Here is a 14,890-nt window from a genome sequence, read left to right on the forward strand (position 1 = left end):
CTTCACTCTCCACCCAAATTCAGTTCTGGCTGGGAAATGTCAAACTTCTCACCTCATCTTCAATTGAGGTCCTTATGTAGTCAATCAATGACAATGTAAGAGCCTATTCCACCCCCTCCCCGCCCCCCAAACTGGAAATATGGTTAACCCTAAACTGCTCTCTGGGCAATTAGGGATTGGCAATAAATACTGGCCTAGCCAGCAACGCCCTTGTTCCTGTGAATGAATATTAAAATAAAAACCACCATAGCAACCATGTCAACCATAACAACCATAGCAACCATGACTGCGAGAGCCACTAAGTCTCTGATTGGCCAGTACCTGTGGCGAGGTGGGATTTCCACTCGCGGGAAGTTGATAAGAGAGAGCGAATCCCATGCTACCTTCAATCTGCCTTTGATGTCCACAATGGGCCATATTTATCAGCGCCGGGGTTAGCCATGCCGTCTGGGACTATAGTCTTGAGAGTTCTCATGACCATCCAGCAGCCTCTCTGCCCACAGACTACCAGAATCGATTCCGCAGTTGGAGGGATTTGACTTTCCGATGATTTGGCTGTTACTCCTGTTCCACTGTGGTGTAACCACTGTGGTGTAACCACTGTGGTGTAACCACTGTGGAAATATCCTTCTGGGGTGGTGGGAGAGGCGACACATACAACAAAGCACAAGATTAGGCCATTTGGCCCTTTGAGCCTGCACTAGCATTCAGCATGATCACGGCTGATTGTCTCATGCAACACCACATCCTGCTTTGTTCCCACACCCTTCCATGCCTTAACTTGAACAATGTATCTCTCTCCCTTTCTTGTCTTCTGTGGTGGACAATCCCACAGGTTCACTAGCCCCTGAGTGAAGAAATGTTAACTCATCTCAGTCCGAAATGGCCTAACCCGTATCCTAAGACTGCGTCCCCTGGTTTTGGAGTCCCCGATCAGGGAGGAAACTACTTACCCTTGCAAGCATTATGTCCTGACTTGTTAGAATTTTACATGTTTCAAACAGATAACCCTCTCACCTTTTAATTTCTGGTCAGTACAGATCCAATTGAACCAATCTCAACTCATATGCCTGTCCCTCCCCAGTATTAGCCTGGTGAACCTACAATGCACTCCCTCTGTGGCAAGGACATCTTCAATTAAGTAAGGAGACCAAAGATGCGCGCAGTACTCCAGGTGTGGTCTTGCCAGAGTCCTGTACAACTGCAGTAAGGCGACCCTACCTCTGAACTCAAGCACAACACAGACCCTGCGGAACAACCATCTGTTGTAGCAAATTCCCACCTGGTTTTCCAGAAATCTGCCATCAGTTAAGCCACAATGAGTGGCACAGCAGATTCAATGGGCCGAATGGTCTATTACTGCTCTTGTGGTCTTATCTTTCCTCAGGCTGGCCTACTTGTGAATCCAGACCCGTGCTTGATTTCTTAGCTGAAATAGGCCACGCTGCCCACTCAGTTCCAGGGCATAATGGGGATTAGCAGCAAGTGCTGGTCTCACCCAGTGATGCCCACGTGCCATCAGAGAATAAAACACTTCAAACGTGGACAGGGATCACCCAACCCACCCAGTCGCGGACTGCACCAAAGTTATACCACCCTTGCGCTAGGCAAAACAAAAACAAAGATACGAGACACTGAAACTCTCTTCTTTAATCTCTGAGTCAGTCACATTACTTATCTGTGGCAACCACTTTACAATCACCCAGGGCATCATCCACACCACCCACAGGGTCTCAATTTAGAATGGAATTGAAGAGACGTTTCTTCAGCCAGAGAGTGCTGGGCCTGTGGGATTCATTGCCACGGAGCGCAGTGGAGGCCGGGACGTTAAATGCAGAGATTGATAAATTCTTGACTTCAAAGCAGAGATTGATAAATTCTTGATCTCGCAAGGAATTAAGGGCTAGGGGGAGAGTGCGGGTAAGTGGAGTTGAAATGCCTATCAGCCATGATTGAATGGCGGAGTGGACTCAATGGGCTGAATGGCCTTACTTCCACTCCTATGTCTTATGGTCGTATGGCATCTCATTAACTGGAAATCTAATAATCTAACATTGGCTAAGTCTTTAACTTGGGATGACCAAATCCCAATGAAAATGATTGGAACGTTCCAGAGTTCGACGTTTTTTGCAACTCTCCGAGAAAGCCTGCCGAACTGGCTTTCAAGCCTCCTGTACGTTCGATGAGACGGGTATTTGGAAAAGACTTCAGCTCCGGTTTCTTGGAATCATCGAGTTAATCATTTTTCTTTCTCTTCACAATCGGTAAACAAAACCCTATCTCTTATTTGTCTTTGGTACAAACAGACACACACACACATTTCAAATGAATGCTCGCTTGGCAGGTTTAGTTTTGTAAACTAGGCCTAATCCCAGGCGGCAGGCCTACGGATCTCATCTGATTATCCAGCCTATCTTTAGGTGGAGTTTCAATTTATTGTATCTCAGCAATCAGGAGGTGGGCAAAGTCCAGTTTGCCCAACGTGTGATGGACGAGGGAAGCATTCATTTACTTTTACTTTGATCATCAGTCGAATTTCTTCTCCCGTGAAGAGCGAGGATTAATTGTGAAGACTTTCTCACTGGACTGCTCTGTATAATGTGCAGCACCGACTGATAGACTATGTCAGTGAGCTGGACCGGAGATGCACCGCAGGCGTTACCCACACAGGAGTCGTTTGATTCGAGTGAGTATAGCCCTGTTCAGCTTCTCAGTCGGACGAGTGTGTCGGGAATTTTTTTTTAAATTTAGCCTTCATGACAAGGGAAGGGCAATTTGAGGGCTGCTTTATGCAAGGGCCAAAGGTCATGAGTTCATGTCCCAGTCCTACTCAGTGGTCAAACTCACCGATTTCAATTCTGACCGGTGAATGAGATCCCCCTCGGGTCACTGGGGGCATAATCAGCTGGTGTGACAGGCTCTCCTTTCATGTGGTGGGGAGGGCGAATGGGAGGCGGGACAGGGGAGGGGGTTGAACGAGAGGAATAATCCCTCAGCAAATTGACAAAGCAAGAGCCAATACTGTGAAGCATCCTGGAGGACAAGAGTCATACAGATTAAGAAAGGCTCGTTCAAAGGTGTGGATTATACAGATATGAGATACCATTTCTAGTGCAGCCAGGATGGTTTGGTTTGAGCTGTTCCCTATTTTAGCTGTCATCCGATTGGACTAGCTTGATCAGACTAAAATTAGGAATAGTTACAACACCAGATCAAAAACCCTTGTTTGGAATTTCTCTACAGGATGTTTTACATCCGATTTTCAAACTAATTGTAAACAGATGCAGCATTTCCAACATTAACAGCTCTTCATTTCCCCATCCATGCCTTGGTACCCTCCATGTTTCACCACTTTAAGCTAGAGGACACAGGGTACTCAGTCCACCGCGTCAACTCTGTTTCTCCGTGAGTCCATGGCTGATCTGATCATCCTCAATAAACGCTGAAGATCTGAACCAACAACAGAAATTGCTGGAGAAACACAGCAGGTCTGGCAGCATCTGTAGAGAGAGAGAGAGAGAGAGAGAAGTGGAGTTAATGGTTCGGGTCTGGTGACTCTTCATCAGAACAGGGCCACCGGTTTCGAAATGCTAACGTTGCTTCTGTCTCCACCAACGCTGGCAGACCTGCTGAGTTTCTCAAGCATTCTTCTGAGTGTGCTCAGTTCAGATATTGGTTATCTGAGGATAATCTCTCTCAATCGGGAAAGCAGCCAAGGCATGTTTTATGCTTGTTACGAAGACCAGATACATTGCAGCCCCAGGTTATCATGTTGTGTATTGAATGCCCTGTTAAGGTGCAATCAATAACCCATCGATGCCCACTTCAGAACCTCATCCTGTCACTGCTGGTGAGCAGGCAAGTTACCAGTTTGTTAGGAAACGAGGGTGGGTAATGGGAAGGGGTAATATTCCTGGGCCTGACTGAGGCCCTTGGCATCAGGAAAGCAGGGACTCAATCATAACCCCACTCCCTTCCCCCCACCGCCAACCCCCACTCCATCCCCAACTCTAGCTGTCAACTCCCATTCTGCCCCCTGACCATGACTCACTAGCTCCCCCTCCTTCCCCACCATGGCCTGAGTCCCTCACTGACCCTGGACCCTTGGGTGGATGTGTGACCAGACCTCCTCTCCCAGAGGCATGGACATGGATAAGGAGAGCTGCCTGCTTCTGATTGGCTGGAAGCTGTTGGGGATGGGCGTGGAGGTTTTTGTGGGTAGGTGGGGCAAACTTTTACGTATGTCCTGAGGAGAGTCTGTGTAAGTGTCTGACTGGCACATCTTCCCCATTGGCCTCCCAACAGCTGGTGAGGCAAAGCCACCTCTCATAGGCCTGAATGAGTGTAACATCAAGAAACTCAAGAAACAAAGAGAAATAGAAGGTTGTTGTAATAGGACGAGGTGAAGTAGCGTGGGGTGGTCTTGTATGACAAATAAGCATCGTCATTGATTAAATGGCTTGTCTGTAGTTATTTTAATCAGCCTGTTTCCACATACTATAACATCCGTGATAGGATTTGAACTGGAAACATCATGCCCTGAGATAGGGACACTACCACTTGCACCACCAATGCCCAATGGCCAGCCCATATACTGCATTTCACTGTAACCAACATCATGTAATCCAATGGAGGGGGGAGTCAATAGATGTGAGCCTGGAGAAGCACAGCAGGTCAGACAGCATGTGGGGAGAGGGAAAGTCAACATTTCAGGCTGAAACATTGAACATTGACTTCCCTGCTCCTTGGAAGCTATCTGACCTGCTGTGCTTTTCCGGCTCCACATCTATTGACTCTTGCTTCCAGCATCTACAGTCCTCACTTCAGATGAATAATGCTGCTGTGCGTCCAAATGACTGGCGTGGTCTTGCTGGGCTGGACCTGTTTCTGTCCTGTGGGCGTATGGCCAATCTCCATCTTCCTACTTCCAAATCAAGTTCATCTCACAGTTGGGTCAGGGCATGGTGGGCTAACTGACTTAGACTGGCCAACAATACCCTCCCGACAGCCAACACCATCAAACAATAATTGCTCATCCAAGAGGCAGTTACCTGATTTATTTATTCTCTCACGGGATATGGGCATCTTTGGCCCACCAACAGCTTTTGCCCATTGCTACCCAGTGGGTAAAACCATTAGAAGGCAGCATACTTGGAAATGAATAGGCGGGACATATTGGAACCAGGTTTTGAAGGCAACAAGGCTTTCATTCATCAATTTTTACAGTTTTACCTCCCTGGTGATTGCTTTGGAAAAGGCGGTGGTAAGCTATGATCTTGAACAATGTGGGGTCAGATTGTCATAGTGTCCTTAGGGAGGGACTTCCTGGATTTTCACTCAGCAACACTGATGGAACAGTGGTATATTTCCAAGTCAGGATAGAGGGGAACTTGCATGTGGTGATGTTCTCACGTCTCTGCAGCCCTTGTCCATCGAGATGCTAGAGGTCAAGGGTTTGGAACATTATGTCCAGAAGCCTTGATGAGTTGTTAGGTTCATCCTGTGAATGACTTACACTGCTGCCTTTGTGTATCAGTGATGAGGAGAATGCGGCTTAAGGTGATGGACATTAATTTGCAGCTTACTTTGTCCTGGATGGTGTCGAGCTTCTTGAGTGTTGTTGGAGCTACACTCATCAAGGCAAGCGAGGAGTATTCCACCACACTCCAGACCTGGAGTCATAGAGTCATTAGGTCATATAGCAGGGAAAAGATCCTTCAGCCCAACCAGTCCATGCCAACCAAATTCCCAAACTAAACTAGTCCCACCTGCCTGAGCTTGACCCATTTCCCTCCAAATGCTTCTTTTTCATGTACTTTCCTAACGTCTTTTACCACTTCCTCAGGAAGTTCATCCCACACACGGACCACTCTCTGTGTAAAAATGTTGTCCCTCACTTTAATAATATGCCCCCTAGTCTTGAAATCCCCCATCCTGGGGAAAAGGTTGTTGTCCTTCACCTTGCCCATGCCCCTTATGATTTTATAAACCTCTATAAGGTCACCCACCACCCCCCAACCTCCTACACTCAAGTAAAAAAAGTCCCAGCCTATCTAGCCTTTCCTGATAACTCAAACCAAAAGTGTGGTGCTACAAAAGTACAGCAGGTCAGCAGCATCCGAAGAGCAGGAGAATCGACGTTTCGGGCATAAGCCCTTCATCAGTATTCCTGATGAAGAGCTTTTGACCGAAACATCAATTCTGCCCCTCCTTGGATGCTGCCTGACCTGCTGTGCTCTCCCAGCGCCACACTTTCAACTCTGATCTCCAGCATCTGCAGTCCTCACTTTCTCCTTACAACTCAAACCTTCCATTCCAGGTAAATCTTTTCTGAACTCTCTGCAATTTAATAGTATCCATCCTATAGCAGGCCCACCAGAACTGCACACCGTAACCCAGAAGAGGCCTCACCAACATCCTGGACAACCTCAACATGATGTCCCAACTCCTACCTTCAAAGCTTTGAGCAATGAAGGCAAGTGTGCTAAATGCCTTCTTAACCACCCTGCCTACCTGTGATGCAAATTTCAAACAACCATGTACCTGAATCCCTCAGGCTCTGTGTTCCACAACACTACCCAGGACCCGACCATTAACTGTGTAAGTCCTGCCCTTGTTTGTTTGACCAAAATGCGATATTTGTGCCTTGCTCAGGGGTGGACAGGTTTTGGGGAGCTCAGAGGTGAGTTGCATGCTACAGAATCCCCAACTTCTGACCAGTTCTTGTTGCATTGAAATGGTGAGTCCAGTTCAGTGTCATGGGAACAGGAGAATCGACGTTTCGGGCATAAGCCCTTGCCCGAAACATCGATACTCCTGTTCCTTGGATGCTGCCTGACCTGCTGCACTTTTCCAGCAATACATTTTCAGCTCTGACCTCCAGCATCTGCAGCCCTCACTTTCTCCTCAAGTTCAGTGTCTTGTCAGGAATGGCACCCATATGATGTTAGTGGGGGCATTCTGGGTTGGCAATGGCATGGGACAATGGTCAGGTTCTATCTTGTCGAAGATGGTGTGGCATGAATGTTTACCTGCCACTCATCATCCCGATGTTGTACAAGCCTTGCTTTATGTGGACACAGACTGCTTAATTATCTGAGGAAGTTTGAATGGTGCTGAACACTGTGCAATCATCAGCGAGCATCCCCAGTTACTGAGCTTAGCATGGGACAGCAGCATGGTTAAATAGAGGAAGGAACACTCAATTGGCATGCATTGGACATGATACCCCATCTCAAAGATAGGGCATCTAAATTCACACACCTAGTCCATGAAGCTGCCTTCCCTTCTAGTAATCGCTCAGCCTCCTGTGTTCTATAAAGTTATCACAAACAAATGAGAAGTTGCTGATAAGTTTGTAGACTTTAGATAACAGTCATCCTTTGAACTGCGCACAGCTGTAACCTTGTGCTCAGGAACAGTGTGGAGTTCAGGCTAAACCAGAAATCAATATGTGGCACATGCAACAGATGGTTTGGTTGGAGCACCCTAACCCAGATAAGTCAGCATCCTTCCGCAGACAGAGTCCACATCAGGTTTCCAAGACTCCAGGCAGAAGGGTCAAAAAATATGGTGCTGGAAAAGCACAACCGGTCAGGCAGCATCCAAGGAGCAGGAGAGTCGATGTTTCGAGCGTAAACACCAGGCACTGTTAGGTTGTAGCAACCACAGTCGCAGCAGTGGGGAAAGCATTGCCATCTCTGATCAGATGCATAACCATCACCAACCACGTGCCAAACAGTTCTCTACTTTCCCATCTCCAACCCTTTTATAACTTTTTAAAATAAAAAAAAGGTAAAGTCCTACCAGACTATAGGGCTACTCTCTCATTAGACGGGGACGGTGGGAGTAGTTCAACGTGAAGCTCACCACGCCTCAGGCGAGGGGAGAGGTTGGGAAGGTGAGTCCTTCATGGTAACTTCAGCCGATGTGGGAATTGAACCCACACCCTGTTGGTACATCATGAGCCAGTCAAACCAACCAACCTGCAACTTTGTGCTTACACATTCATGGAATGAGCAAGTCACTGTCTAGGCCGGAACTTATTACCTATTTCTAAATGCCCAAGGAATAGTTAAGTGCTGGCTGCGTTGCTGGTGAAGTCACATGTAGGCCAGACCCAGGCCCTGACAGATATTAAGTGGGGTTTTTGTGAGAATCGATAGTGGTTGCTATGAAGTCCCCTTTCACATTTACGCTCCAGATTTTAATTTAAAATTGAATTCAGATTTGAGTCTTGAACCCATGCCCCAGAGTTGGGTTCCTGAGTTGTAGCCCAGTAATGTTGCCATTACAATAGTAACTTCCCGACCAAATGAGAAAAAATGGTGAAAATAAGTGAGGAAAGAAGCTATTTATCTCACGCTCTGATGATTAATCTCCCAGATGTTGCTCACAGCAGTTTCCTGGAGATTAACCTTTAATCCCTGGAGAGACTGGGACAATCCTGAAGGACCTGACGATATTGTGAACAATAGCCCAATTTGTAACTGGAAAACCTCTCTCATGTAGCACAATACTCTCGTTACAAGAATCATCCCCACTTTACACTGTCCACTGTATACCCATTTAATAGGCCTTCTTTTTTCATTTTCATTCTTTCTAATCCTCCCTTTGCCATTTTACATTGCGCTTCTGAGCTATAGTCAAGGAAACAGTGTCCTAAATGACCATTCAGAGACATTGTGGGGTCTAGCTAATAGAGTTTACATGCACCCTTAGGACGAATGAAGTAGCATCATATTGATGCCAAATGACTCAAGTGAGTACTGACAGGGTTAATATGTTGGTAGAAGGAACTGTTCTCTGACACATTGGATGATATGGGACAACCCACAAATGACCAGTCACCATGTCAGTCCATTCAGTGTCCATGCCCCTCCTCCTCTTCCTATGGGGAGGGTTTCACTGCACGGCCCATGTAGTCACCGTAGTCTGACTCAAAGCCCTTTTATGTTGTCAGTGCACCGTGCAGTCCTGTGCTTGAGTGTAACTGGGAATTTAGTGGGTCTGCTATGTTACCAAACCTGGACACCGAATCCAACTTCATGTTCACTCAGCAATCGGAATCAAACCAAATGTTGCTCCAGAGTGAGTACAATTTACAATAACTCTTCTTTATCTTTGCGAAGCCAGCTTGTAAATTTTAATTTCTTAACTGCGCTTTACGCTGATGAACCGCAAATCTATTAATTCCTTGCCCTTGAGCTCTCTAAGGGGACAACTTTAAATCATAGCTGAACAATTTGTGGAACTTTAGTTGGAACTCACAGGATGAGGCTGACACTAGATTCCAGGCAGCACTGACTTATTGTCACTTCATGCTGTAAGCTCAAAGGTTTGAATTTTCTGCGTTGGTAGGGTTTTTTCTCACTTTTTAGAAGTGAGACTGGTCATGTGGGAGTGTTAAGGTGCTTCTGGAAGAGTGTCAGTGGTTACAGGTGTTGCTCATACAGTAAATGATAGTATTGTCATGGTCCAGAAAAAGACCATTTTGTTCATGGTATCTGAGCATTTTAACTTAATGCCAATCTGCTGCCTTATTCCTGTAACCCTGTTTCGATTTAAATGATCATCCAACGCCACTCTTGAATGCATCGATTGAACCTGCCTCCACCACATTTCCAGGCAGTGCCCCTAACTACTCACTATCTGATTCAACTTTCTCTCTCCTAGCAATCACTTCTTTTGTAAAACACTTTGTAAAAATCTGTACCCTGTGGTTCCCGCTCTGTTAGCGAATGGGAATGGTCTCCCCCTGTCCAGGAGAAAGTGAGGACTGCTGGAGATCAGAGCTGAAAATGTGTTGCTGGAAAAGCGCAGCAGGTCAGGGCCTTCCAAGGAGCAAGAGAATCGACGTTTCAGGCATGAGCCCTTCTTCAGGAATCTGAAGGTTCCTGAAGAAGGGCTCAAGTCCGAAACGTCAATTCTCCACTCCTTGGATGCTGCCTGATCTGCTGCGCTTTTCCAGCAACACATTTTCAGCTCCCCCTGTCCAGGTCCTTGGATCAATCTGCAGTGATTATCTCATGATGACAGTATCTGTCACTCCGAAATACAATCCTTTTATATCTCAACATTCTGGCCCGTTCTAAATATATTTGTACTTTCCAGGAAGAGCCTGCTGCATTTGTTTCTTTAATTTGCTTTAGTCAAGAGTACAGAGGGAGATTAGCCTCCAGCCTCACTCCCTTCTCCCTGTCCTTCTAGAAAGTCATGTTTTATATCCATTTCTGAGTCTACATTGTCAAAGTCAAGAGGGAATCATCCAGGAAGCTTTACATGTTGCTTGTGGACATTGGATATTGAGTAACCTGCTCACTGAACCATGTGTTGCTTCCTCTGTTTATCCCTCTGTTTCCACATACATGGAAGTTGAAAGTCCTCATAACATCAAGGTGGTGGTAAGACCTGACATAATTACGCAGTGTATGACCTGTTTGGCATAAGAGTGTGATGCCAATTCATAGTCGATTAATACTGATGCCACATGCATCTGCCAACTCTCCCGACACCCACATGGATCACATAATTGGCACCCAACCAATTCTCTGGCACACTGGGCGGCTTCCTCTGAATGGCCTCAGCTCTCCGCGAACTCAGACGTTGCGATGAGCGCAAGTTCACTTCGGCAGGAAGAAAAGAGGAGCTGACTATTATTCAAATGCAGGGAGCCACAGAAAGGGTTCAGAAAGGACTTACAAAGACGTTGCGGGGATTGGAGGGTTTGTGCTACAGGAAGAGGCTGAATAGGCAAGGGCTATTTTCTCTGGACCATCGGAGGCTGAGGGGTGACTGTGTAGAGATTTATAACATCATGAGGAGCATGGATACGGTGAATAGCCCCCAGAGTAGGGGAGTCCGAAACTAGAGGGCATAGGTGAGAGAGGAAAGATTTAAAAGAGGCAACTTTTACATGCAGAAGGTGGTACGTGTATGGAATGAGTTGCCAGAGGATGTGGTGGAGGCTGGTACGGTTACAACATTTACAAGGCATCTGGATGGGGGTATGAATAGAAAGGGTTTAGAGGGATATGGGCCAAATGCTGGCAAATGGGACTAGATGAATTCAGGATATCTGCTCAGCATGGACCAGTTGGTCCGAAGGTCCTGCTTCCATGCTGTACAGCTCTATATGACTGTATATCCTAGGGATTTGGGAGCATGAATGACAAAAGGTTAGCATTCCAGTTCAGTGGGTGATAGGGAAGGCCAGTGGAATGTTGGCTTTCATTTCAAAGGGAATGGAACGTAGAAGAATCAGGGAGGTTTATAAGACAGTAGTCAGGCAACAGCTGGGATACTGTGGACAGTTTTAGCTCCCTTACCCAAGGAGAGATAGACTAGCATTGGAGGCAGACCGGAGAAAGTTCACTCAGTTGATGCTGGAGGGATAGTTTCATGAGGAGGGGTTGAGTAGGTTGGTTCAGTACTTCAGGGAGTTTCGAAGAAAACTGGGTGGCACGGTGGCACAGTGGTTAGCACTGCTGCCTCACAGCGCCAGAGACCTGGGTTCAATTCCTGCCTCGGGCAACTGTCTGTGTGGAGTTTGCACGTTCTCCCCGTGTCTGCGTGGGTTTCCTTCGGGTGTTCTGGTTTCCCCCCACAGTCCAAAAATGTGCAGGTTAGGTGAATTGGCCATGCTAAATTGCCCGTAGTGTTAGGTGTAGGGGAATGGGTCTGGGTGGGTTGCTCTTCGGCGGGTCGGTGTGGACTTGTTGGGCCGAAAGGCCTGTTTCCACACTTTAAGTAATCTAGTCTAAAAGAATGAGAGGCGACATTATCGAAGCATACCAGGACTTTTCAGGGCAAAAACAGAACATGCTGGAGAAACTCAGTAGGTCTGACAGCATCTGTAGAGAGAAAACACACAGTCCTTGGTGGTTCTAATGAGGGGTCACTGGATTCAAAATGTTAACTCTTGTTATTCTCACCACAGATGCTGTCAGATCTGCTGAGTTTCTCCAGAAATTTCTGTTTTTGTTTCAGTTTTCCAGCATTTTTCAGTTCTTTGTTTTGTTTAACATTGATGTGGAGGAGCCGGTGTCAGACTGGGGTGTACACAGTTAAAAATCACACAACACCAGGTTATAGTCCAACAGGTTTATTTGGAAGCACTAGCTTTCGGAGCGCTGCTCCTTCATCAGGTGGCTAAGTCATAACTTCACCAGACTAGTTACCTAACAAAGGAGCAGCGCTCAGAAAGCTAGTGCTTCCAAACAAACCTATGACCTGGTATTGTGTGATTTTTAACTTTGTTTAATATTCTTAGGGAACTTGACAAGATAGATGCAGGAAGCTTGTTTCCCCTTGTGGGAGAGTCTAGAGCCAGAGGGCATCATCTTGGAATAAGGGGGTCACACATTTGAGGAAGAATACCCTCTCTCAGAGTGTAGCGAATCTGTGCAATTCTTTATTGCAAAGGGCTGGGTAAGTAAGTATAGTGACGGCTGAGGTGGTCGATCAGGAAGGGAATCGGGAAAAAGCAGGAAACTGGAGTTGACAGTCATCAGATTAGCCTTGATGTCATTGAATGGAGAAGCAGACCCGATGGGCTGAATGGCCCCATTTCAGTTCCAATGTCTAACTGTCTATCTGATGCGTGCATCTGCAGGTTATCTCCTCCGCCCCTAATGAAACAAGAAAGACTGCGACCATGACAATGCACAGGTCTGTTGCACAATAGATCTTAGAACTTAGAACAATACAGCACAGAACAGGCCCTTCGGCCCTCGATGTTGTGCCAGCCTGTGAACTAATGTAAGCTCATCCCCCTACACTATTCCATCATCATCCCCTTCGTTTCACAAGCCGGTCATTTTTTAAAGGAAAAGCAGTTGGAAGCGACGGGTACTGGGCCCATGACCCAAAGGTCAATGGTAGGTGGCACGGTGGCCCAGTGGCTAGCACTGCTGCCCTCACAGCGCCAGGGACCCAGGTTCGATTCCACCCTCGGGCGACTGTCTGTGTGGAGTTTGCACATTCTCCCCGTGTCTGCGTTGGTTTCCTCCAGGTGCTCTGGTTTTCTCCCACAATCCAAATGTATGCAGATTAGGTTGAATTGGCCATGGGAAATTGCCCATAGTGTTCAGGAATGTGGAGGTTAGGTGCATTAATCAGGGGTAAATGCAGAGTAATAGGGTAGGGGAATGGGTGTGGTTGGGTTACTCTTCGGAACATTGGTGTGGTCTTGTTGGGCCAAATGGCCTGTTTCCACACTGCAGGAATTCTATGATTTGGATAGGGTAACCCATGACTGGATACTTCTCCTTGTGAATGATCCAGCTCACCTGTGCAGTTGTGAGGTAGAGCCAGCTCATTCACACCTAAATGAATGTAGACTGAGGAATTCCTCCTTCACCCAGGGCAACTGCATGAAGCAGCTAATAATGAGAGCCACAGGGTTAGCAGGAGGACATTCAATTCTTCAGATGAGTTTTATCATTGAATCAGATCACGTTGATTTGCATCCTAACTTCATTTCTTTCCATTCATTCAGGGAGGTTAGTGCATCACTATTTCGGCTCTAACGTATCACCCATCCCTAGCTGCCATTCTTCTGTAACTGTTAACATCCTTGCCCTGATAAAAATCTATCAGCCTCGATCTTGTTACCATCACTCGGTCTCACAGGCTTTCTGGGGGGGGCAGAGTTCCAGGTTTTCACTGCATTCTGTGGGAACTATTATCTCAGAACATCTGCCTGCAATGGCCTGATATGGATTTTCAGGTTCTGCCCCCTCTGTTCAGGACTCCTCCCACCAGAGGGGGCAGTCTCTCTCTCTCTCTCTCTTTCCCTCTCTATTCACGATCTATTGTCCTTAGTTTCACAAAACTGATGGAATGAAAGCTGAAGGAGTCGAAAGGGTTTACTGATGTTGCTGCAATCATCCTAAGTGTTGGGGGGGAAATGATCTGTTTCAAAAAGCAGTTAGTTCTTTCCAGCCTGTTTATTTTCAGTTCAGTCATAGGATGTGGTCGTCGCTGGCTGTGTCAGTATTTACTGCCCATCCCTAGTTGCCCCTTGAGAAAGTGGGGGGTGAGCTGCCTTCTTAAATCGCTGCAGTCCATGTGCTGTGGGTAGACCCACAATGCCCTTAGGGAGGGATTTCCAGGATTTGACCCAGCAACAGTGAAGGAACGGCGATATATTTCCAAGTCAGGATGGTGAGTGACTTGGAGGGGAGCTTGTTGGGGCTGGTGTTTCTATGTGTCTGTTGCCCTTGTCCTTGTCTAGGTGGAAGTGGTCATGGTTTAGAAGGTGCTGTCTGAGGATCTTTGGTGAATTTCTGTAGTGCATCTTGTAGATGGTACGCACTGCTGCGACTGAGCATCGGTGCTGGGAGTGAATGTTTGTTGATGCGGTGCCAATCCTGGATGGTGTCAAACCTCTTGAGTGATGTTGGAGCTGCACCCATCCAGGGCAGTGGGAAGTATTCCATCACAATCCTGACTTTTGCCTTGTAGATAGTGGACAAGCTTTGGGGAGTCAGGAGGTAATTTACTTGCCACAGTATTCCTAGCCTCTAACCCTGCTCTTGTATTCAATGTATTTATATGGCAAACTCAGTTCAGTTTCTGATCAATGGTAGCCCCCAGGGTGTTGATAGTGGAGGATTTCGTGATGGTAACACCATTAAGCATCAAGCGGTGATGATTAGATTCTCTCTTGTTACCTGGCACTAGTGGGCGGCACGGTGGTTCAGTGGTTAGCACTGCTGTCTCACAGCACCAGGGACCTGTCTGTGTCTCGGTGACTGTCTGTGTGGAGTTTGCACATTCTTCCCGTGTCTGCATGGGTTTCCTCCCACAATCACAAAGATGTGCAGGTCAAGTGAATTGGTCATGTTAAATTACCCATAATGTTAGGTGAATTAGTCAGGGGTAAATA

The 14,890-nt window shown here is 46.8% G+C and overlaps 1 protein-coding gene across 6 annotated transcripts in view; it reads left to right on the forward strand.

Annotated features, from left to right (window-relative positions):
• The window catches only part of LOC122552264 (nuclear receptor subfamily 5 group A member 2-like), a 62,179-nt gene that overhangs the window by 3,858 nt on the left and 43,431 nt on the right, over positions 1-14,890 (forward strand). For 2 of the 6 annotated variants that reach the window (XM_043694954.2, XM_043694952.2), the window contains exon 2: positions 2,531-2,686. The exons of 1 other annotated variant lie outside the window; for it this stretch is intronic. In XM_043694954.2, the coding sequence (XP_043550889.1) occupies positions 2,645-2,686 (42 nt within the window). In that variant the 5' untranslated portion in view covers positions 2,531-2,644. Of the gene's footprint in view, positions 1-2,015; positions 2,687-8,867; positions 9,091-14,890 lie in introns of those variants that run through there. 3 more of the 6 variants (XM_043694951.2, XM_043694950.2, XM_087983375.1) reach the window with 3 other exon arrangements.

Source organism: Chiloscyllium plagiosum, unplaced genomic scaffold (genome assembly GCF_037043375.1).
Source record: "Chiloscyllium plagiosum isolate Xiang-an unplaced genomic scaffold, Cpla_swu_hap1 HiC_scaffold_45, whole genome shotgun sequence".
Lineage (NCBI taxonomy): Eukaryota > Metazoa > Chordata > Chondrichthyes > Orectolobiformes > Hemiscylliidae > Chiloscyllium > Chiloscyllium plagiosum.